This window comes from Mustela nigripes, chromosome 2 (assembly GCF_022355385.1).
Source record: "Mustela nigripes isolate SB6536 chromosome 2, MUSNIG.SB6536, whole genome shotgun sequence".
In the NCBI taxonomy this organism is placed as follows: Eukaryota; Metazoa; Chordata; class Mammalia; order Carnivora; family Mustelidae; genus Mustela; species Mustela nigripes.
The window spans coordinates 103072017-103097461 of NC_081558.1; the positions used below are offsets into that span (position 1 = coordinate 103072017).

General features: G+C 35.7%; 1 protein-coding gene across 1 annotated transcript in view; it reads left to right on the top strand.

Annotated features, from left to right (window-relative positions):
• Positions 1-22431, top strand: part of PPP1R2 (protein phosphatase 1 regulatory inhibitor subunit 2) — a 30021-nt gene extending 7590 nt beyond the window's left edge. The window contains exons 2-6 of the mRNA XM_059391247.1: positions 5791-5898; positions 9304-9381; positions 10014-10108; positions 16238-16405; positions 19595-22431. Of these exons, the coding sequence (XP_059247230.1) occupies positions 5791-5898; positions 9304-9381; positions 10014-10108; positions 16238-16405; positions 19595-19641 (496 nt within the window). The 3' untranslated portion in view covers positions 19642-22431. The remainder of the gene's footprint in view (positions 1-5790; positions 5899-9303; positions 9382-10013; positions 10109-16237; positions 16406-19594) is intronic.
• The last annotated feature ends 3014 nt before the right edge of the window (positions 22432-25445 follow it).

Genomic DNA, 25445 nt, shown 5'->3' on the forward strand with positions numbered 1-25445 from the left:
GCGGGCTCTCTGCTCAGCAGGGAGCCTGCTTCCCTCTCTCTCTCTCTCTCTGCCTGCCTCTCCGATTACTTTTGATTTCTCTCTGTCAAATAAATAAATAAAATCTTAAAAAAAAAAAAGATTTTTATTTATTTGACAGAGATCACAGGTAGGCAGAGAGGCAGGCAGAGAGAGAAAGGGGGAAGCAGGCTCCCTGCCGAGTAGAGAGCCTGATGTGGGGCTCAATCCCAGCACCTGAGCCGAAGGCAGAGGCTTTAACCCACTGAGCCACCCAGGCACCCCTTGATTTCTCTTTTGAAACTATACTGCAACCTGGAGTGAACTATAAAGCCGTTGCATTTTAACCCAGATAAGCCTATCCTAGCAAGTTATCCTAAAAATATCATTGAACAGAATATGCACAAGTGTGTTCATTTCTGCTTTATTCTAAATACGAAAAACTTGGTTTCAATAAATATCTAACATTGGGCGCATAGTTATTATTGAGTATTGAGACTAGGAGCACCTGTGTGGCTCAGTGGGATAAGCCTCTGCCTTCAGCTCAGGCAGCGTCCTGGGATCAAGCCCCACATTGGGATCAAGCCCCACATCGGGCTCGCTGCTCAGCAGGGAGCCTGCTTTCCCCCACTCCCTGCCTGCCTCTCTGCCTTCTTGTGATTGCTGTCTGCCAAATAAATAAATATTTAATAAGTATTAAAAAAAACCTAAAGACTAGAAAATACAAGTGGCTTATTATAATAAAATATATATACTAATAACTTCCATATCAGTAGATGTATTTTTTGTATACGGTATCTACTGCTTTATAAATAAAATATATATACTAATGCTTCCATATCAGTATATGTATTTTTATGTACTGTATCTACTGTTTTATATATGTATGTACACAGTATATGTATTCTTATATATACTGATTGTTTATATACTTTTATGTAATATATATTATTTTATATGGTAATGGAATTTGCAGAAATCAAAACTGTTAGTGGGTTAGGGTGCTGGGATTATCATTATTAAATTTTATCCTTCATTTTTAAGTAAACATTATTTCTGCTTTATCGCACAGTTCTCTCTTTTTTTTTCCACCCCCTGTTATCTCACCAAATAGGTCTATAGGGTGTTTGGGTTTCCACCCATTGGAGAAGCCTTTTAAACTCCTCTAACGGTCTGTCATTCTTAAGCAGTAAAGATGATAAGTTGTCATTTTTAATTTGATATTGTTAACATCATTTAAGAAATAACTTATTTTACTTTGAAGTTAGGAAGTACCTAACAAGGTCATTAATATGTATTTATTTTAAAATATTTTGTTTAATGTAATACAAATATGGAAAGTTATATTGAATGTAATTTTAAAGTTTAAGAAATCACAAAATTATAAATGGTTATATTTATATTATAAAATTATTATATATATTATAAAACACCCCTTAACCGCCATCCTGGTAAAGAAAAAGAATGTTTCCATCACCTCAGGAATGTCCCCTGTCCTTTCCAATCACACTCTTTCCTCCCCTGGCTCCCAACGTAACCACTTTTCAGACTTCTATGGTAATCATGTAAGTATACATTCCAACACAGTTTAGTTTTGCCAGCTTTTAAACTTTATGTAGAGATGTGCTTTCTTTTACAGTATCTTTAATAGGAAATCTTAATAGGACTACCTGTTAATACAGGTTTTATGAAATTTCACCTGTGATTTTGTTTCTGCCTGGCACTTAACCTCAGCTGTCACTTCAGAGGCATTTGTTCTCTCAGGAGGGAACATTTAGTTACGGTATCCTGAGACTCCCTTTGCTTATTAATTGGATTGCTTTCTTCACAAACTTTATCTAATTCCCTTAAAGCTTGTGTACGTTTCTTTCATGATTCTTCTAATCAGAGCTGCTTGATCATGTTTGCTATCTAGAATCTTTAGAAATATATCTCTTCACTGTGATTATTTTCTTTATGTAGCATGAGTAAACCTAGGCATTTACTTTCTAAATTCAGAGTAATTTGTAGATAGGACCTATTTTAACAAAATATCTGAAACTGTGTACTTAGTTGAATACAAAACTGATTGCTTTTTAGAAAAATTCATTCTGTGGCACATAGAAGTTTTTCAAAATCTTAAATGTTGAGTCTTGGCAAGGCAAGGTGAAAGGGATCCAGTTCAAAAGCAGTTTTAAACATTTCTTCAGAATAACCTCCTCAACCCATTTTCTACAGTTCTAAGTGAGATATGGCACCTGGATTTTTAACCCTGAACAGTAGTGTTGTTTTGTTTTGTTTTTTAAAGATTTTATTTATTTATTAGATGGAGAGAGACCGTAAGTAGGCAGAGCAGCAGGCAGAGGGAGAGGGAAAAGCAGGCTGTTCCCTGAGCAGGGAGCCGGAGGTGGGGCTCGATCCCAGGACATGGGATCAGGACCTGAGCTAAAAGCAGCCGCTTAACCGACTGAGCCACCCAGGTGCCCCCAAACTGGAGATTTTTTTTTTTTTTTAAAGATTTTTATTTATTTATTTGACAGAGAGAAATCACAAGTAGACAGAGAGGCAGGCAGAGAGAGAGACAGGGAAGCAGGCTCCCTGCTGAGCAGAGAGCCCGATGCGGGACTCGATCCCAGGACCCTGAGATCATGACCTGAGCCGAAGGCAGCGGCTTAACCCACTGAGCCACCCAGGCGCCCCCAAACTGGAGATTTTAAAGTCATAAAAACCCTTTATGTTTGTGTGGTACTTTTATAATTTGATGTCACAGACATTATTTCAGTTGATTCTCTCAACAACTTATATTAAAAGAAAGATTGTTAATAAAACTCCCATTTTGTTACAGTTTCCATGTAGAGTAAATGTAGCCCCAAAGAGGGTGTTCGTTGGACTTGCCTGTAGTTGGAGGACTAGTGAAAGGTAACTGGAACTTGAACGTTAAACATCGGTGCTAGTGGGGTTCGTTTGTTCGTTTGTTTGTTTTTCTGCTATAAGACCAATTATCTACTACTCAGATAGCAGCTAGACATATGAAGAAATCAATATTATAAAGCAGGTTCTATTTTTCTAGTTTAGTTCACTCAAGTGTTTTTAATATTAGTGAGATTTAAGTTTGTTAGTTCAAAGTTCAGATACATTCCATGCTGAATTTAAAAAAGAAAAGTACAGTATATCTGAACCAACCTTTGCCTCTTGATAAAACAAAGGATAAGCAACTTGAAGTTGTAGTGGAAGTAGTCTGTAGTGGAACATTAATCAGCTTTAAAAAGGGAGAACATTTTTTTTAATTTTTAATTTTTTATTAACATATAATGTATTATTAGCCCCAGGGGTACAGGTCTGTGAATCGCCAGGTTTATATACTTCACAGCACTCACCGTAGCACATACCCTCCCCAGTGTCCATAACCTAATCCCCCTCTCCCTGGCCCCCTCCCCCCGGCAACCCTCAGTTTGGTTTGTGAGATTAAGATCTCTTATACTTTGTCTCCCTCCTGACCCCATCTTGTTTCATTTTTTCCTTCCCTACCCCTCAAACTCCCCACATTGCCTCTCAAATTCTTCATATCGGGGAGATCATAAGATAATTGTCTTTCTCTGATTGACTTATTTCACTCAGCATAATACCCTCTGGTTCCATCCACGTTGTTGCAAAAGGCAAGATTTCATTTCTTTTGATGGCTGCATAGTATTCCATTGTTTATATATACTACATCTTCTTTATCCATTCATCTGTTGGTGGACATCTAGGTTCTTTCCAGAGTTTGGCTGTTGTGGACATTGCTGCTATAAACATTCAGGTGCACGTGCCAAAAAAGGGAGAAAAATCTGATACATGCCACCACATAGATGAGCTTTGAAGACATTAAGTGAAATAAGCCAGTCACAAAAGAACAAATATTGTATGAGTCTATTTATATGAGGTACCCAGAGTAGTTAAATTCATAGAGACAAAACGGAATGGTGGTTGCCTGGGGCTGGGAGAGGAGAGGATGGGGAGTTAGTGTTCACTGGGTAGAGTTTCAGTTGGGGAAGATGAAAAAGTCCTGAAGATGGTTGTTGTTGGGGGTTTCACAACAATGTGATTATACTTAATGCTGCACAACTACTATACACTTAAAAATGTTTAAAATGGTGAATTTTATGGTATACACATTTTACTACACTAAATTAAGAAGAAAAAAGTGCTTCGTCTGAAATAGGGATACTGGGTGCTTTGGAGAAGAAAACAAGAGAACATAAAAATCAGGCTCACCTGCCATGAGCTGGCATGTATAATTTTAAGGTGACTCAGGGCATGGTAAAGGGAATATGATATTAAAGTTTGAGTGTATCATTTTTCAAGAACATTTCAGAATATGGGTGTTGGTAGATTTAGGAAAATTAACAATATCTACGCTAAAATCTCACCAACGTGTGCAAGTACAGAAAAGATTTGAATCTGTGTAAAATCTACATTTGATTTTATAGTAGTTTTATTTTCCAGTATATAACCAAGGCACAAATTGTATATGTAACAAAATATTGTTGGGTGGCAGAGAGGTCTTTGATGTCCTTTATATAATGAGTAGATCCAAAGAGTTTGTAATTAAATCAACTAATTATTTAGCACCTTAAATATTTTGTTGACTAGATATTAATACAGATGTTCATAAAACAGTTATTTTTATTTCTTAAGTAGATTTATCTCAGGTATCCTGAATATACCATTTCTTAGCAAACTCTTATTTTTCTAGGTAAAAAAAAAGAGCTTAACTATTATGTTTGCAACCTAAATATTAATGGTATTTAAGTTTAGTGAGGTATTCCCTGTAGTTTTTATGTTTTAATTCTTTTGATTGTTTTGGATATCTCTGAAAAAATTAGGCCAAGGAGGTATTCATTTTTTTTTTTAATTTTAATTTATTTTTTTGTATGTCCCAGGCTACTTTATTTAACAATAAATGATGAGTAATGAGTGATGAGTAATGGGATTAAAAACAAGAGTATACTTGAACTTCTCCTTCCCTCCAACTAATTCCCCCCAAATTCCCTGCCCCCCCCCCAACACCTTTGTATTCCCAGATTCTTTCTTAATGAAGAACTTAATCCCAAAACCCTGGAACAAACCCCAGGTTCTCTTTCCCTAGCTCTCCCTCTTCCTCTGGCCCCCATTCCTGGGAAGGGCTGGCATCTCAGTTTGAGTGCAAGAGAGAGCCCAGAGTTGTGACAGACAGAGAGTGGAAGGCTTCACCCTCTGAGGAACTGAGGAATACAACGTAGTGAAGTGTGAGGGCCCAGATAGCCTGGTGTACCAAAATGGGGTCCTGGTGCCAGAGGAAAGGATACTCGTGCCCTCACAAAGGGGACCCAGCAGCCTCAGGATCCTCTCATTTTAATAGTCAGTGCCCCAAGCCAGGGGTCTGGAAAATTTCATTGTTTTTTATTAAACTGTTAACGACATATAATAGGTGAAAAATCCTCAACTGCTGAGTTTATACAATGTGTACATTTCAGTTTTTTGCTATTATTACTTGTAAAGGCTAGATGAAGACTAAGCGTGTCATAATATAGTGTCTTGAGTATCTGATGAAGATTCTGAATAGTGTGTTTTTAATATGTGGGCACTAAGTATACTATAAAATATTTATTTTATTGTAATTACTTACGGTTTTTACCCTACATTAGTTTCTATTCCAAGAAAGTATATGTAAAAATAGAAGCTGGCAGTCAGATAGAAGTTGAAACGTGGGATTTGGATGTTTGTCAATTTTAGATGTGTAACTTTTTTATCTTTTACTTCACTGAGGAAATTCTTTTTTCTTTTTAATTTTAGTAAAAAATCCCAGAAGTGGGATGAAATGAACATCCTGGCGACATATCATCCAGCAGACAAAGACTATGGTTTGATGAAAATAGATGAACCTAGCACTCCTTACCATAGGTAATGTTTTGTTGATTCGTTTCTTTTTTACTTCCTTTTTGCATTCTATATGAGCTTCTGGATAACAGCTGATTTAAGTATCTGTTTGATTTTATAGTAGTTATTAGAGCACAAGTCAATAACCCAACTGCATATTTGTATATAATAGTATAAGTAATATATCACTTTATTTTATTTTTTTAAAGATTTTATTTATTTGTGAGAGAGAGCGAGCATGCATACACACAAGCAGGGGGAGCAGCAGGCAGAGGGAGAAGCAGACTGAGCCAGGAGCCTGATGCAGAACTCGATCTCCGATCCCTGGGATCGTGATCAGTGCCAAAGGCAAATCCTTAACCACTGAGCAACCCAGGCGTCCCAGTAACAAGTAACTTTAAAAACTTGGGGATCTAGGGGTACCTGGGTAGCTCTGTTGGTTAAGCATCTCTTGATTTAGGCTCAGGTCGTGATCTCAGGGTCATGAGATCAGGCTCCACACTGGGCATGGAACCTGCATAAGAGTCTCTCTTCCTCACTCTGCCCCTCCCCACCTCCCCTTAAGGAAAAATTGAGAGTCCTTTTTTTTTTTTTTTTAAGATTTTATTTATTTTTTTGACAGATCGAGATCACAAGTAGGCAGAGAGACAGGCAGAGAGAGAGGAAGGGAAGCAGGCTCCCCGCTGAGCAGAGAGCCCGATGCAGGGCTCGATCCTAGGACCCAGGATCATGACCTGACCTGAAGGCAGAGGCTTAACCCACTGAGCCACCCAGGTGCCCCGAGAATCCATTTTGTACATTATAATTGTAGTAACTGTTTATTTGCTGTAACTCAGTGATCCCTAGCCACTAATGATACACACAGATTAATGACTTTTGCATTCCTTAAAATAATCTATTTATAAAAAGGAAGATGAGGGTTGGGCTTATTTCCTTTCTAAGTAGAAACTGGGAGCTTATTCAGTCTTTGCAGAAAGGGATGACCAGCTTTTTTAAACCCATTCAAAGACAAGTGGTCATTACTATTGTTACATGTCCTTATTTTTAAACTTATGTAATATTATAGTTCAGATAATTACATTGTGATTATTGGCAGCTTTTGCCTTCCAAAATATTTTAAATGAATTATAAAATTATAGTGTGTGGCAGTAATTAGTATGAAGACAAAAATAATGTACCAGGAAGCATTATGAGAAGATAGAGATTCTAAATAATAGAAATACCTAATTCAGACTGTGCCTTAATTTGTATTGAAAAAGATTTCCAGGAATGAAATATTTGGTCTATGAAGGAAGGTAACATAAATCCAGGAGTTACTGTTAAAATAGACTTAAGGAAGTCTGTATTTCAAATCAGTGAATAAAAACTTTGGAAAGTAAGTTGAGATAACTTACACCTTGTTGATAGCAAAAACAGTAAAAACAAGGATAAGTATGAAGATTTTGACAAAGGTAGAAATAATGAAATAGGTACAGGTGCCAAAACTCGGAACACTAAGGCTTGAGGGAAGAAATGGAAATAAGATTTATGAAAAGCTTATACCCTTATTTTTCTCCTAATTACAAGAATGGTTTTTGTTGTTGTTTTTACTTTTTTTAAAAAACTTATTTGTCAGACAGGCACAGCGAGAGAGGGAACACAAGCAATGGTAGTGAGAGAGGGAGAAGCAGGCTTCCCGCAGAGCAAGCAGCCCAGTGTGGGGGCTCTATCCCAGGACTTCAGGACCATGACCTGAGCTAAAGGCAGACGCTTAATGACTGAGCCACCCAGGCCCCCCAAGGATATATTTTAAAACATACCTTAAACCTTTTATTGTGCCAGAAGCCACAGTCAGGGCTTTTTTTCCTTTTCAGTAATGGTGGTAGATAGACATTCCTTCCTTATCTTTTGGTTGGAAATACCTATCTGACAAGAATTAAAATTGAACATAACTGAAAAAGTTGTAGGCATTATTTTTAGATTGTTTATCTTAAATGTGAATGGTATTTATCTGGTACTTTTTTTGCCCCTTTACCTTACCCATATCCTTCCTCTGGGAGTTTCCAAAGTTATTTGGTTCCTAAGTAATTGAAGCTTTATGTATGTACAGGTACATGTTCTCAGCTTTTATCAATTTAGTGCTCAATTTTACCAGTTTCTTTCATGGCCCTTTTTTTAAAGAATTTTGTTTAGTAGAAGAGGATGCTTTTTATAGAAAGATCGTGTTATACTATCTAAGAATTTCACACTGTTAATATACAGAAGTTATTAATGCTTTTATATATACATGTGTATGTATATACACACACATAAATATAATTTGCCCATAAATTTTATAATATAGAGTTGTCTATAAGAGTTCTACAAATTGATAACCTCCCATGGAAAAAATGCATCATCAAAACTATAGCACTTTTTTAACTTGTCTCATCAACTAACTAGGAAGGATATAAATCAGTATTTTTTTTTTTTTTAATATAGGTGACTTCTGCTTTTATATACCTTTCAGTGGCCTCAGAATTAAATATGCTCATGTTTGCAGTTAAGTGGGGAGAAAATTTTATATTAGAGGATAGATTGAAGAAAGCTAATAGCTTTTAAATGCCCTGAATTAGATCTTTAGGATCTAATTATGGTATTTTACCTAGCCTTATGTCTGCATGGATCATTTGTTTCTGTCTTCTTCTAAAACCAGACAGTGGTTTTGGTTTTGTTTTTGTTTTCCTACAATATTTGTTCCCTCTCACTGGATGGAATAATTGAAGTTTCTAAATTTTTTATAAATGATACAAGTTCTTAATATTTATTTTCATGGGGGCGCCTGGGTGGCTCAGTGGGTTAAGCCTTCGGCTCAGGTCATGATCTCAGGGTCCTGGGATCGAGTCCCGCATCAGGCTCTCTGCTCAGCAGGGAGCCTGCTTCCTTCTCTCTCTCTCTCTCTCTCTGCCTGCCTCTCAGTGTACTTGTAATTTCTCTCTGTCAAATAAATAAATAAAATCTTTAAAAATATATATATATTTATTTTCATGGTCATAGTAGTGGTTTTTTAAAGTCATTTGGAGGGTTTTCTTGATTGGTGCTGTATTTTCAAAAACTTGCATGGAATAGAAACAATTTGAAATTAAGCCTCCGGGTACTTGGATGGCTCAGTTGGTTAAGCATCTGCCTTTGGCTCAGGTCAGGATCCTGGGGTCCTGGGATCAAGCCCTGTATCAGGCTTTCTGCTCAAAAAGGAGCCTGCTTCTCCCTCTCCCTCTGCTTCTCCCCCTGCTTGTGCTCTCTGTGTCAAATAAATAAAATCTTTTAAAAAATAAAATTAAACCTCAGAACAACAGAGCTATAAATATGTTGATACTATAACTTAATCAATAGAATTATGGTTTTCTACCTTATTTTTCTGCTTGAAAAATTATGGTTTAAGTATTAATTATAATGTGCTTTTCATTCTAGTATGGTAGGTGATGATGAAGATGCACTGAGTGATTCAGAAACCAATGAAGCCTTGACCCCAGATATCTTAGCTAAGAAGTAAGTACTGATGACTATGAAGTATTTTCACTTACACATTTTCACTTGTTTTTAATTGTGCAGAGTTAAAGGCATTCTGCTGTACTTGTACAAATGTAAAAAAGCATAAGCTAAGTTTATTTGGATTTCTCATAGCAACTTTTATAGTCTTGTTTCTAGATTAAAATCAAAGTGTACAGGTAGCAGAAAGAGTACTAGAGCCTGGTACACAGATTCCTTGTGTCAGTCCCCTATGCGTTTGTATTTTTGTTGTTGGTGTTTTTAATATCCTATGTTTTAAAGTAAGATGGTACATCTGGCTGGCTCAGTCAGAAAAGCATGCGACTCTTATTGTTGTGCGTTTGAGCCCCCACATTGGGTCTACACCTAGAGATTACACAAAAATAACTGGGTTCATAAACAAAAACTCTATTTCTTTGCTGTTCATTGATTTCTTTCACCTTCCACTGTTCTTATTGCTTACTGGTTTCTATGCTCATTCCCACTTTCTTGCTTTTTATTTTCCTCATCAGGTTATAGCTGGCATAGTAATGATCTTTAAATGTTTTTATAAGGCTCAAGAGTTGAATGAATGAGACACTCAATAAAAGAATATCACAGTGTTGATTTCTTTGTAAATGACTGTTGTGTAGATTAGCTGCTGCTGAAGGCTCAGAGCCAAAGTATCGGGTTCATGAACAAGCAAGCAGTGAAGATGAAGATAGTGACCTCTCACCTGAAGAACAAGGTAGTTGATTTCCTTTACTGCTTTCAGCACTGTGCTAATAATTTTTGCTTAAATAAATTCATTATTTGAAGGTTTTCAAGTGGTTTTCCTTTTAGGAAAATGGATGGTGGGAGGTTAGGGAGCAACATATTTATAATTCAGATTCTACTTACATGGGTTTAGTGCATAACAGTTTCCCTCCCCCTGCACACACATACCACCTTCCTTGATTTCAAGAATTTGGGAAAGTATTACCATTTTTTAAGTAATTATAGTTTCTTTCTTTGTACTTTTTTCTTTTTTACTGTTTGATACAGAGTAGATGCTCAGTAAATAGTAATGCTTTTGGTGTCAGTGAGTGTTTGGATGATCTTAAAATGGATAGCGGTAAGAGCTAATTTACCAATTGCTTGTGCTTTTTCTGTTTTAAAACAGTAGTGAAACTTACCAGATGAACCAAGATGGTCAGATGTAGAGTGATCTTTTTTAGGTTCCATTGAATCAAAAAAAGAATAGTAATGTCATATGCAAGAAGATAAAAGAGCCTTCTCAACAGGGTTTGAAGAGGCTCTTGTAGTCCATACAGTACACAAACAGTTATATTGCTACTTACTCATGGTTTTTGTTATTTCAAGTAAGAATGGTTATCTGGAGATAAGAAGAAAAGGAAGGTATTTTATCTTGTTACTTTTTACACTCTTTGAACCATGTGAATGTACAGTCTTTTCAAGAATTAAAATTGTTTATATAGTTTTTTAAAACTAGTTTTAAAAGGAAAAACCAAGTGTAGGTATAGGAAAAAAGATGCAAGAAAAACAGAAACACACCTTCACAAAAAAGAAAAAGAGTTAGTGGTGTACTTGAAGCCTTGAAATGTGGATGTTTAAGAAGTTCAGAAATTTCATCTGGATTCTGAATATTTGCTAGTTAATGGTCAGAATCTTTGTCAGGTGTAGCTCCTAAGGTATAATTTGCTACTTCTGTCATCTTCAGAATATAGTTTATTCAACAAATTGTGATGGTCTGAGCCTAATTGTTGTATGAGACAAAAAAAAGTACATGTAGCCTAATCCCAAGTTACGTTGTAGGTCTTATCTCCTCAGTGACTTCCTAACTTATCCAAAAATAAATTACAAAGACCCTTGAAAATTGTTTTAAATATAAGTTGTTTCTGGAGCTGGTTTCCTCATTATTCTCTTAAAAACATGATCTATTAAGAACAGGAATTTGTTATTAGCCTATATTGTCAGTTTTCATTGAAGGATTTTTTTTTTTCCGCCCTCAGATTGTAGTTCCGTGAATTAGCCAGCAGGGGGAACAATTTGGTTACACATTCAAAAGTTCAAGTCCTTCTAGTAGAGTTACTGACTCCTATGGGTGTTTATTGCTTTTATTTTATTTTTTTAAAATATTTTTATTTATTTATTTGACAGAAATCACAAGTAGGCAGAGAGGCAGGCAGAGAGAGAGGAGGAAGCAGGCTCCCTGCGGAGCAGAGAGCCTGATGTGAGGTTCCATCCCAGGACTTTGGGATCATGACCTGAGCCGAAGGCAGAGACTTTAACCCACTGAGCCACCCAGGCACCCCTATTTATTGCTTTTAAACAAACAAAAAAAATACATATCTGAAAGTCCTTATTTATTGATAGAAATTCTTGGAAAAAATTATATCTTGTAACTTTTATAGTATAACAATTAAGATATTGGCTATGGAGTCAGACATACCAGTTTGTACTCCAGGTATGTCAGGTGTCTAATTTGTAATTTCTCTGAGCCTCAGTTTCTTCATTTCAAATTGGGATCTATAAAAATATTCAGAGGTATTGTGAGTACTAAATGATATAAAGAATTTAAATCACTTAACTCTGATTCTGTCATATTATATGTATTCAGTAAATAATAACTTTTAATGACTTAAATAATTGGTGTATTCTCCATTATTTTATAAAATAGTAAAAAAAAAAAAGTATAAAAAAGGGAATTTGCTTGTGAAGTTCACATGGAGAGTTGATTATTGTTAGAACTAGGCATAAAATCTTAACATCCTTGAGCTCTTCTTAGTATGTTGCTCTATCATACACGGATTACAGGTAAAATGAATATAAATAGTTAAAGAAGATTGAGAACACTTGTATTAGCCTCTTTCTACAAAATGAATATATTGTGTACTTTAAACTTATAAAGCATTTTGAGTATTCTAAAATTAGAAAGTATAACAAAACCAAGTTCAGCATCTCTTAGGATTAAAAAGAAATAATTTTCTTAGACTGTAAATATTATTCACCAGAGAGAAATACTATAATAATCAACTTATAGGAATAAAAAACTGTAAATTAAAACAGCATCATGGGGGCACCTTGGTGATTCAGTTGGTTTAGCAGCTGACTCTTGATCTCAGCTCAGGTCTTGATCTCAGGGTTGTCAGTTCAACCCCTGCTTTGGGCTCCAGACTCAGGGTGGAGCCTACATACATACATACATACATATATAGTACCTACATAGTACATAGTACATAAATAAATACATAGCATCATGGTCTCTTTCCTTTCAGATCAACAAAAGTTAAAAAAAAATGAGTTTCTTTGGGTATAAATATGGAGAAATAAGTTATTTATGTACTATTGGTGGGCATGAAAATGGTTTGGCTTTTCTGGAAAGCAGTATGGCAAATATGAGCCAGAAGTTTTAAAAGAAAGTGATACCCTTTGATCTAGCAATTCAGTTTCCCAGAGTCTATTCCAATGTTTTGTAAACATTATTGACTAAGTCCTACATGTTATATATGTATGCATAAATTATAAAAAGAAAAATTTCACAAAACAGTACTCACCTTTATTATGTGTGATGCATTCTAGTTTATTTTGTTTTATTTCATTTTTTAAACATACCCATTAAAGGGGGTGCCTTGGTGGCTCAGTGGGTTAAAGCCTCTGCCTTCGACTCAGGTCATGGTCCCAGGGTCCTGGGATGGAGCCTCGCATCGGGCTCTCTGCTCAGCGGGGAAGACCTCCCCCCTCTCTGCCTGCCTCTCTGCCTGCTTGTGATCTCTCTCTCTCTGTCAAATAAATAAAATATTTTTTTAAAATACCCATTAAAGAATCCTCATACACAATTTGAAAAAACACTGGTTTATATTGAGAAAATAAAAGAAACAAAGCACAGAATGTATGTGTATAAAAACATGAAAATACATGGAGATTAGAAATTTTTCCCCAAGAATAGAGGATTAAATAGTCACTCAATACCTTATAACCATTTAAAAATTATATAAATCTGCTATGTACATGGTGGAATTTTTTACTATATCTTCATATACCTAATTGTCTAAACTCTGAATCATTTTAGCATGAAAGAAAGGGTCATATTGTACTTCCTCAGATGGTGGGCATAAACTGAACCTTGCCTGGGTGAACATAATGGAAATTGTAACTATGTAGTAAGTGAAAAAACATCATATAGAAAAATATAGGAGTTATTTTTAGAAAATTTTCTAGAAAAAAGTATAAAATCATAAAATATTAATGGTTAGGTGCCTGGGTGGCTCAGTGGGTTAAAGCCTCTGCCTTCGGCTCAGGTCATGATCCCAGGGTCCTGGGAGTGAGCCCCAACATCAGGCTCTCTGCTTAGCAGGGAGCCTGCTTCCCTTCCTCTCTCTCTGTGCTGCCTGCCTCTCTGCCTACTTGTGATCTTTGTCTGTCAAATAAATAAAAATAAAATCTTTAAAAAATATATTAATGGTTAATTTCTGAGTGAGTATTGCAGTACTGGAGGCAATCAGAACCATTTTTTTAAATTAATTATTGAAATACGATTCATGTTACATTGGTTTTCAGATGTACAATGTATTGATCAAACAATTTTGTACATTATTCAGTGTTTATCATATGTATAGTCCCCATCTGTCACCAAATAATAAACAGTGTTATTACAGTATTATTGACTATCCTCCCTAAGTTGTACTTTACATTTCCATGACTTATTTATTTGGTCACTGGAAGTTTGTAAAACCTTTTTTTTTTTTAAAGATTTCTATTTGTTTGCCAGAGAGAGAGAGAGAGTACACACAAGCAGGCAGAGGCAGCAAGAGAAGCAGGCTCCCTGCCGAGCAAGGAGCCTGATGTGGGACTCAATCCCAGGACCCTGGGATCATGACCTGAGCCGAAGGCAGCAGCATAACCAACTGAGCCACCCAGGCATCCCATGTAAAACCATTTTTTTGTTTGTTTTTTAACATTGGTTTTTGCATCATTTGAATAATTGAAAGGCATCACTAAAAATTAAATCATGAGGATTTGGTCTTTTTATTGCCCTCTTTTTTCAATTTTACTTCCCTCTACCATATGGTATTCTCAAACCATAAGACAAATCACAAAAGTAATTCATAAGTAGAGAAGAAGAAAGATGCCTGGCAAGATCTTGGTCATTTGAAACAAATGTTTATGGAATACTGAGTTGGTGGTCTCAGAACTTTCCTTTTCCCAACCTAAATGGAGGCTGAAAAGAACAATAAATGCCTGCTTTTGAAACAAATTTAAGTGAAAGTCATCTGTGAGTATAGATGGTTATAAAAACTGAGAGGGAATTAAAGGAGATTCAGAAAGTACTTTGAATAGCCTTTTGCAGAGATTTCTCTATGCTTTTTGCATTAAAATACTTTCATGAATATAATAAAACTATGATAAATGAATTTTAATGCTCTTGATTGACAAAATAAACAGGTGGCAATTTTATGTCATCCCCTTTTATTTACCAGTCTATAACTATTTCTACAGAAATAATCCGTCTTTAAATGCTGTTAATAAAATATGATCAGTTATGTTGATTTGCTCCTGACCTGTGTTTCTGTGGTGAACACTATAAATGAAAGAATAATCTAGGATTACTTCACTGTGCCTTATAACAGCTTTTTCTTAAAATTACTCTGGGAATGAGGTTACATTTTAACTAGCAGTGTTTAAAATCACTGCAGTTTCTTCATGGATAATGAGAATTTTTATTTATTTGCTACTAAGAATTATTTTTTTGAATATTTATTTGAGAGCAAGAGTACGAGTAGCAGGGAGAGGTAGGGGGAGAAGCAGGCTCCTGGCTGAGCAGGGAGCCCCATGAGGGACTCGATCCCAAGACCCTGGGATCATGATCTGGGCCAAAGGCAGAGATATTCAAGTGCCTGAGCCACCCAGGCACCCTGCTAAAAAGAATTTTTCAGGGAATTTGTAATTAATTATAAAACTGGAAGACTTGAACATACTAAGGTTACCCTACAGTTCATTGACTCGAAGTTAAGCATGCTAATTGTTGTCTTATTTTCTGTGTGTATGTATACACATGCATGCAGACTTTTTAAATGACATACACATGGTGTACGTAGCTTGTTTTTCTCCCTTGTTTAAAAAAAAAAAAAGCTTTTTTACACTTTATAACCAAATGTAGCTCATTTTCAACTCTTTCTGGAGATTTTTCTTACGTCCTATTTTCCTAGTAAGATGTATTTGAACCATCTAAAAGCAGAGGTGTGCAGATTTTCTGTAAAAGGCCAGATTTAGGTTTTTATGTAAAAAAAAAAAAACTAAACTAAATATTTTAGGTCTTATGGCCCATGTCGTCTTGATTGCACCTACTCGACTCTGCTATAAGCATTATAGAACCAAATGAGCACAATCATGTTCCAATAAGGTTTTTTTATTATATTATTTATTATTTTTAAAATTTATTTGGCAGACAGAGTTCACAAGTAGACAGAGAGGCAGGCAGAGAGAGGGGGGAAGCAGACTCCCTGCCAAGCAGAGAGCCCGATGCGGGGCTTGATCCCAGGACCCTCAGATCATGACCTGAGCCAAAGGCAGAGGTTTAACCCACTGAGCCACCCAGATCCCCCGAAGTTTTTTTTTTTTTTTTTTTTTTTTAAAGATTTTACTTATTTGAGAGAGCGTGCACACGAGGAGAGGGGAGGGGCTGAGGGAAACTTCCCACTGAACAGAGAGCCCTACCCTGGATCCCAGGACCTGAGCTGAAGCAGATGCTTAACTGCTTAACTGATTGAGCCCCCCAGGACACCCCCAATAATAGTTTATTTACCAAACAGAGCAGGCTTTATTTTCCTAATCTTTGAGTTAAAGACTTCCTAAGCCTACTTTTTATATCTTATAGAAAAAAAGCGACAGTTTGAAATGAAAAGGAAGCTTCACTACAATGAAGGACTGAATATTAAATTAGCTAGACAATTAATTTCAAAAGACCTACATGATGATGAGGAAGATGAAGAAATGTCAGAGACTGCAGCTGAAGAAAGCATGAATACGGAAGAGTTAAATCAAGGTTAGATGTTTCTGAGATTTTCATGGAGACTCTTGTAGTTCTTTGTGCCTAAATAACATATTTTATTTTGCTTTACATGTTTGGAGAAGCTCAGAAAATTTTCTTGAAATTCACTGAAATTTATTATGCCAAACTTTCTAAAATCTCAGCCCCTGTGGCCAATATCAAAATAAAGTTTTTATTCCCAAAGTTGTTTTGATTTAAGACTATATGTATACGGGGGTTTTGTTTACTTAGCTTAAGCAGTGATGTTTGTCTTCACATTAAGCTGTATTTTGTTTTTGATGTTTCAGATTATATTCTATCTGTCACACCAATCTAAATTAAGGTTTAAACTTTCTAAAAGAAGCACGCTTTTAATTTGGAAGATTTGTTCTTAACATCCTTTCAAGTAGAGTATGTCATATCTTTCCGATGTTGACTCTTTTGACTACTGGATTGACAAAAATGCTTGTCTGATTTTTGTTTTTAAGTCTTGGACAGTCAGCCCTTGCAACCTGCCAACTGTTAATCCATCATAGTTAATAGAGTTTATTTTTTAAATTAAATTCTGGTATTTAATGAAGATGAATCTTTTGTACTGCTAATGCAGATTTTGTGCCCATTTCCCTTTGTACTTGAAAACTAATGCTTTGTACTTGAAAGCTGGAGATGTAACTTTATTTGTTGTGCCTCAGATGGTTAAGTCTTAAGAAAGTAAATCACTATATATATATATATATTATTGTTTTGGTGTGCATATATGAAGTGTGAAGGATTCTGTGATAGAACCTAATGACTGTCTCATTTAATACCCTAATTATAATATTTTTTATTCCCTATTAAGCTTTTGCCTTTTGTTTCGTATAGCATTTCACTTCCATTTTATTCACCATGGTTTTTTTGTTTTTTGTTTTTTGTTTTTTGTTTTTTTTAGCTTATATTTAACCGAACAAACTTCATTTTAAGTAATTAGTGTTATATGTCTCCCTCTTCCTCTTTTAAAGTTTATTATCCATTTTTAGGTGATACTTATCTATATCTTGGTGATTTATTTTAATGTATTCAAAGTGAATGTTTTTTTGGTTATAACTTTTCATCAGTTTCTCCACAGACTTTTTTTTTAAGGTTTTATTCACTTGACAGAGTGACAGAGACACCAGGAGAGAGGGAACACAAGCAGGGGGAGTGGGAGGAGAAGCAGCCTTCCCACTGAGTAGGGAGCCCGAGGCAGGGCTTGATCCCAGGACCCTGGAATCACAACCTGAGCCAGAGACAGACACTTAACAACTGAGCCACCCTGGCGCTCCTGCTCAGACTTTTAATACCAGTTCTTGGTGACTCTGGCAGAGCACAAGGAATGTCCTTCATTTGCTGCAAATTTGCATCAGTAACACTGTGTCAGAGATTAAAAGGATTTTTTTTTTTTTAAGATTTATTTGTTTACTGAGGGGGTGGGGAGAGGCAGAGGAGGAGAGTCTTTTTTTTTTTTTCCCCAGTGTTCCAAGATTCATTGTTTATGCACCACACCCAGTGCTCCATGCAATACATGCCCTCCTTAGTACCCACCACCAAGCTCACCTAACCCCTACCCCCCTCCCCTCCAAAACCCTGTTTGTTTCTCAGAGTCCACAGTCTCTCAAAGTTTGTCTCCCCCTCCAATTTCCCCCAGTTCACTTTTCCTTTTCTTCGTGTTATTCCTTTTGCTCCACAAGTAAGCGAAACCATATTATAATTGACTCTCTCTGCTTGACTTATTTCACTCAGTATAATCTCCTCCACTCCCATTCATGTTGATAAAAAAGTTGGGTATTCATCCTTTCTCATGGAGGCATAATATTCCATTGTATATATAGACCATATCTTCTTTATCCATTCATCATGGCTCTTTCCACAGTTTGTCGATTGTGGCCATTGCTGCTTTGAAGATTGGGGTACAGATGGCCCTTCTTCTCACTACCTCTGTATCTCTGGGGTAAATACCCAGTAGAGCAATTGCAAGGTCATAGGGTAGCTCTAATTTTAATCTCTTAAGGAATCTCCACACTGTTTTCTAAAGTGGTTGCACCAACTTGCATTCCCACCAACAGTGTAAGAGGGTTAGATGGGGAGAGAGTCTTAAGCAGACTCTGCTCTGAGGGTGGACCCAATGTAGGGCTTGATCTCATGACCCTAAGATCATGGCCTGAGCTAAAACCAAGAGTTGAACACCTAACTAATTGTACCACCCAGGTGCCATGGAATTCTTTTTCTTTAAGTCATGGCTTTTGAAAAATAATTCTTGTCATTTGTCTGTAATTGCTGGTAAGGTATTAGATTTCACACATTTAGTACATAAATAAATTTTTTTCTTTTAAATATAATAAATGAGGGGCGCCTGGGGGGCTCAGTGGGTTAAAACCTCTGCCTTCGGCTCAGGTCATGATCTCAGGGTCCTAGGATCATCCAGCCCCGCATCGGGCTCTCTGCTTGGTGGGGAGTCTGCTTCCCCCTACCCCTCTCTCTCTGCCTACTTGTGATCTCTGTCAAATAAATAACAAAATATTTATAAATAAATAAATAAATGATTAAAATTTGTGTTAGCTCAGTGCCTGTTTTTTCTTCTTTGGAGTACTTTTTACACAGGAGTATATCTTACTTAGCATCAATTCCACAAGGATAGAAAAAACTCTGTAATTAGGGAAGTCAATTCCTTATTTGTATTCTACTCTTTTTGAGCCCTTAAAAAAAAAAAAATTAACAGCTTTTAAAATCTCCAGGTTCTCAATAGCCCACTACTTATGAACATTGTCATTCTCCTCCTCTCCCCAACCTCTGCTGATCCTCATCTGTTTTATTGCTGTTTTTGTAAAAAGAAAAGTAGCGTGTTTAGATACTAAGGAAATAATTTTCTTGTTTTGAGATCTTTTAATAACTTTGGATATTTGAGTTGTCTTATCTGCTACTTGTGATTTATTCACAGAAATATTTAATCTGAAACCTTTTGTCCCAATACCAAGTAGATACTCTTGTTTTGGTCTTTAGAATATTTAGGAGGTATACTAATTCTTTTATGTTAGACTAATCAGCCTACATCATATATACCTTATTTGTTTTTTAGGTTTTTATATTTATTATCCATGGCAGTAAAAGGGGAATTTAGCTCAGGTAGTTCCAAGGTTGGCAATACACAATAAATTACATTGACTTGTTTTCCTTTTATTTTTGCAGGATCTACTACAAGTGACCAACTGCAAAACAAATCACAGAGTTCATAGAAAAGATTTGTTCAGCACTGTAATTGTCAGATACAGACCCTGTTCCTATAATACACTGCTTCTTGTTCTCAACAATTCATGACTTAAGTACCAAAATGCGTACCAGTTATTATATATTGCCAAGAATTAAATGACTTTCAAGACTAATTAGACTGAAAATGCCTAATTGATACATATATTCTTATGCCTAGTACCACAAATATAGCATAATGTCATCAGTCCAAAACTACATTACTTTTGTAAGAACACTGGTTAATTTGTATATTATATAGCTTTTTATGCTTTAGAAGTTAAAATAATATCTTTTGGGGGATCTAATTTATTTTCTTCACTTCTAGATGTGATAGCTCTTATAAAAAGTGGTTTTTTTTTATCATAATCCAGTTGAAATAGCAGATTATATAAGCTGGTAATATTCAGTCTGAACAGTATTTTAACATGTGTCTTCAACTTGATTTGTTTGTTTAATTGAAAAGGATCATAAGAGTAACTTGGCATTTTCTGGCCTACTATCTCTAAAATTCCCCTTGAGTTTCTTTATGTTTACAAGGACAGGATTGATTTTTTCCTCATCAAAACTAGCTTTTTTCACAAATAAATTACCGGGTTAAACTTGCAGTAACATCTGCTCTGTTTTTTGTACACTCGATGGGCAGACTTTCAGATTAGTTTTTTAAACAAATACAATTCTGATACAGTCTCAACATTCCCTTTATATACCTGTCTTAACCTCCTGCCTTTGTTTCTTTCTTCTTTCCACATATACACACACAGCTCTTTACCTTTATAAAGTGTAATAAAGATGGTCATGGAATTAGGAACTCTTCTTTCTCTCACATATTCTATCATTTGCTGCTACAATGAAATGTTTGACTATCAATGCCTATTAGTTATTCTAATGTATGGAGAAAGTTGAACAGCAGCCATACTATAGACAGAAAATACAATTCAGCTGTGGAATTTCTACACCTCTCTGATTTGCAGCTTGCTAATTAAATTGCTATAATTAGTTTATTGTTTGACTTGATTAGACCTTAGAAAACAGCTAGCAGGTTTTTTTTGCATGATGAGAGAATTGTGTGTAACCGGTGATATGATAGTTCCTGAATGTACAGATAGAATAATCCTGAACACTTTCTAATTTAAAAACTTTAAATAGTCCCTGCTTTAAGGGAATATGATAATGTATACTACAAATGTGCTTTATTCTTCTAACACAGTAAGATCTGGATTTTTTTCCTGAAATGAAGTGCAGTTCCTGTGTTAGTTTAGTGATAGTTTCATTTCTAGTCAATTATTTGTATCTTAATTTTTTTGTCAGTACCAAAAGAATTCATTATATGAACAGACTTTTAAAATAATTTCTGTATATTGTATATATGAAATGGCTTTTATTGAACAGCTTATCTTCCACTTGCAAGTTTATGAAAATACCAATATGTCAAAATAAATAAAAAGTGGGGGAATTCTTTGCTGTTAGAAGAATGTGCTTTTTATTTTGAATGACTTTTTTTTTTTTTTTAAAAACGGGATCCAGTCAGAGTACTTCTAAACTGTATAGTATTCTGACTGAAACTTACTAGCTCATTATGTCTCTGATTTATAAACAAAATAGTGTTTGTGTCTGCTTTTTGCTTTCTGAATTTAGAATGTTGAAGTATTCTTCCTGGTTTAAATCCACTTTGGGGAATTTAAGTTGATACATATGTGTATTCATATGTTCATGCACATGGACTTCTGTTCTTGGTGTTCTCATTTTGAGCTCTAAGAAAGTATGCATGTACTCTGTAGAAATAGCTGCTGTATAGTGAAGAAAAGGTAAGACCTTTAACAACTGATTTGTTTTGCTGTTTTCTACAAACTCAAAGGCAAACACTCATTTCTGGTTTCAGGAAGTACATAATTATATCAGAGGAGTAAGATGTAAAAACTGACATGCTCAGTAGAATTTTAGGTAGTCTTATGTAATTGAGTAAAACCATTTTCGTGTCATGAATTCCTCACTGACATGTTATTGGACTGTATAAAAAAATGAATATAATTCAAGTTAGATCTTCCTTTGGAGAAAGTTGTCAGTGTTCAGTTCTAGCCATGATGGGTTTTTAGTTAGCATCACTTCTTAGTTTTTTTAGTATCTTTTTTTGTTTGTTCATTTTTCAGTCTGAAATTGAGCAATGATGCTCTTTAAAATCTGAGACATAATGGTATGAAAGATTGTTAAAATATTAATAACTTTAAATTGAATATTGAAAGAAAGTGCCATTTTCTCCAAATATTCATAATTTTTTCCCCTTTAGTTAAGTAAACACATTATAAGAAACTATAGCAGTATGACAGTTTTCTTCCTGTGGGTTTTATTTTATTGTTACCCACCTGTCTTAGGCCCATGTTCTGTTTACCACGTGTTCTGGATACCATGAGAGGTTCTTGGACTATATTGTGCAAACTAATTGTTTTGTTATATGTAACAAGAACCACCATTTCTTGAAAACTATTACTTGTTCTTGCCCATCATTGTGCTCAGTCTTTATTATCTGATCCTCAGAACAATCACACAAAGCAAATATTCTTAGTAATACTTTGTAGGAAGGAAAAAGCTCTTGGCCAAGTTATTCAGTCTCTCATAAATATTCAGTCTCTCACAAATGCTAAATGACAGGATTCAAATCCAGACCAACTAACTATGTTTTTTATTCATGTTTTTTTAGATACATAAAATTCCTTAGAAGTTGCACCTTACAAATAAACTTTATTTGGATTATTGATAAACATTGTGTGCTTGTAGGAATATTTTTCATGTGTTTGAGTTTTTATTTCTTGTTTTAAACTGAAAACTTGGTGGGACACCTGGGTGGCTCAGTCGGTTAAGCATCTGCCTTTGATTTGGCTCAGGTCATGATCCCAGGGTTCTGGGATCAAGCTCCACATCTGGCTCCCTGCTCCGCAGGGTGCCCACTTCTCCCTCTCCTACTCCCTCTGCTGTGTTCCTTCTCTTGCTCTCCCTCTGTCAAATAAATAAATAAATATCTTTAAAAAAAAAAAAAAAAAAAAAAAGGAAAAGGGAGGGCTTGGGGCACCTGAGTGGCCCAGTGGGTTAAACCTCTGCCTTTGGCTCAGGTCATGATCCCCGAGTCCTGGGATTCAGCCCCGCATCAGGCTCCCTGCTGAGTGGGGAGCATGGTTCTCCCTTTGCCCCTCACTCTGCTCATGTTCTCTCTCTCTCTCAAATAAATAAAATCTTTTAAGAAACCGTAATTGTTGGGGCGCCTGGGTAGCTCAGTGGGTTAAAGCCTCTGCCTTCTGCTTGGTCCGAAGGATCCCAGGGTCCTGGGATCGAGCCCCACATCAGGCTCTCTGCTCAGCGGGGAGCCTGTTTCCCCCTCTCTCTGCCTGCTGCTCTGCCTACTTGTGATCTCTCTCTCAAATAAATAAATAAAATCCTTAAAAAAAAAAAAAAAGGTAAGGCTTGGTAGCTGTAAGTGCACAGTATCTGTAGGTGGTATATAATTTGTTAAAATAAGACTTCAGTTTTTTGCTGACTTATGGGATGCCTGGGTGGCCCAGTGGTTAATCATCTGTCTTTGGCTTAGGTCATGATCCCAGGGTCTTGGGATTGAGTCCTGCATCGGGCTTCTTTTTTTTTTTTTTTTCAAAGATTTTATTTATTTATTTGACAGAGAGAAATCACAAGTACATGGAGAGGCAGGCAGAGAGAGAGAGGGAAGCAGGCTCTCTGCTGAGCAGAGAGCCCGATGTGGGACTCGATCCCAGGACTCTGAGATCATGACCTGAGCCGAAGGCAGCGGCTTAACCCACTGAGCCACCCAGGCGCCCCTGCATCGGGCTTCTTGTTCAGCAGGAAGCCTACTCTCCCTCTGCCCACCGCTTCCCCTGCTTGTATACTCCCCCTCCCTCAACAAATAAGTAAATAATTTTTTGGCTAACTTAGGAAGAAATGGTAAATTACATATCTGGGACAGATAAAGATGTGGTTGATGTGGTTGCTGTAATATATATATATATATATATACTTTAATGTTTTTAAAATTGAAATATAGTTGACATATGGTATTCTATTAGTTTTAGCTATACATTTGTATACATTTGTATACATTACAAAGTGATCACTGCCATAAGTCTAGTTACAGTCTGTCACCATACGTTGTTATTACAATATTATTGTCTGTATTCCCTGTTGCTATACTTTACATCCCTGTGATTTACTATTTTATAACTGGAAATTTGTACCTCTTAATCCACCTTATCTCATTTGCCCATCCACCTGTTCTCCCTGCTGGCAACCACCAAGTCTCCATATTTATGAGTCTGTTGTTGTTTTGTTTGTTCATTTGTTTTGTTTTTCAGATTCTACATATGAAATCACAGTATTTGTCGTTGGCTTATTTCACTTAGCATAATACCCGCTAGGTCCATTCATGTTGTCTCAGATGGAACGATTTTTTTTTTTATGGCTGATTAATACTCCATTGTGTATATATACTGTATCTTTATCAGTTCATCTATTGATGGACACATAGGTTGTTTCCCATATGTTGGCTATTGTAAGTAATGCTGAAGTAAACATAGGAATACATAATATATTTTTGAATCATGTTTCTATTTTCTTAGGTAAGTACCCAGAAGTGAAACATCTGGTGTTAACATTTTTAACATTTTGAGGAACCTCCATGCTATCCATAGTTATTCATAGTTGGCAGTACCAGTTTACCTTCCTACCAACAGTGCCTAAGTGTTCCATTTTTCTACATCCTCATCAATGCTTGTTCTTCTCTTTTTTTTTCCCCCCCATTTCATTTTTTTAAGTTTTTATTTTAATTCCCATTAGTTATCATACAGTGTTATATTAGTTTCAGGTGTAAAATATAGTTATTCAACAGTTCGATATATCACCCTGTGCTCAATGGAACAAGTTGTTCTTGTCTTTTTGATACTAGCCATTCTGACTTGTGTGAGTTGATTTCTTATTGTGTTTTTGATTTGTATTTTCCTGATGATTACTGATATTGAGGATCCCTTCTTGTGACTGGCCATATGTATGTCTTCTTTGGATAAATGCTTATTCAGGTTCTCTACTTATTTTTTCTTTGGATTAATTGATTTGTATGAGTTCTTTGTATATTTTGGATATTAAGCCCTTATCAGATACATGATTTATAAATATCTTCTTTAATTCCACAGGTTACCTTAACATTTTGGTGATGGTTTCTTTCACTATATAAAAAATTGTTTATCTTTGCTTTTGTTGTTGCCCTTGCGTGAGGAGAGAAATAAAATATATATATCTGTTGCTAAGACCAATGTCCAGGAGTTTACTGCCTATGTTTTTTCTTAGGAGTCTTACAGTTTCAAGTCTTACATTTAGTTCCCTGGTCCATTTTGAGTTTTTTTTTTTAATATGGTATAAATAGTGATATAGTTTCATTGAATATTCCCCACTGTATATTTTTGCCTCCTTTTTCATAGATTAACTCTGTAAGTGTGGGTTTATTTCTGGGTTCTCTATTCTGTTCTTTTGAACTGTGTGGATTTTTCTTTTTTGTGTGTGCCACTATTTGTAAGTGTGTCAGTATCCTACTGTTTTGGTTATTAAAGCTTTATAATATAATTAGAAATCTGGAAGTGTGATTTGGTTGCATTGTTCTTCTAGCCTCTAGCTTTGTTGTTTTGTTTTGTTTTGTTTTGTTTTTCCTCAGCATTGCTTTGGCTATTTGGGGTGTCTTGTGGTTCCACACAAATTTTAGAATTCTTCATTTTAGTTCTGTGAAAAATGCTACTGATATTTT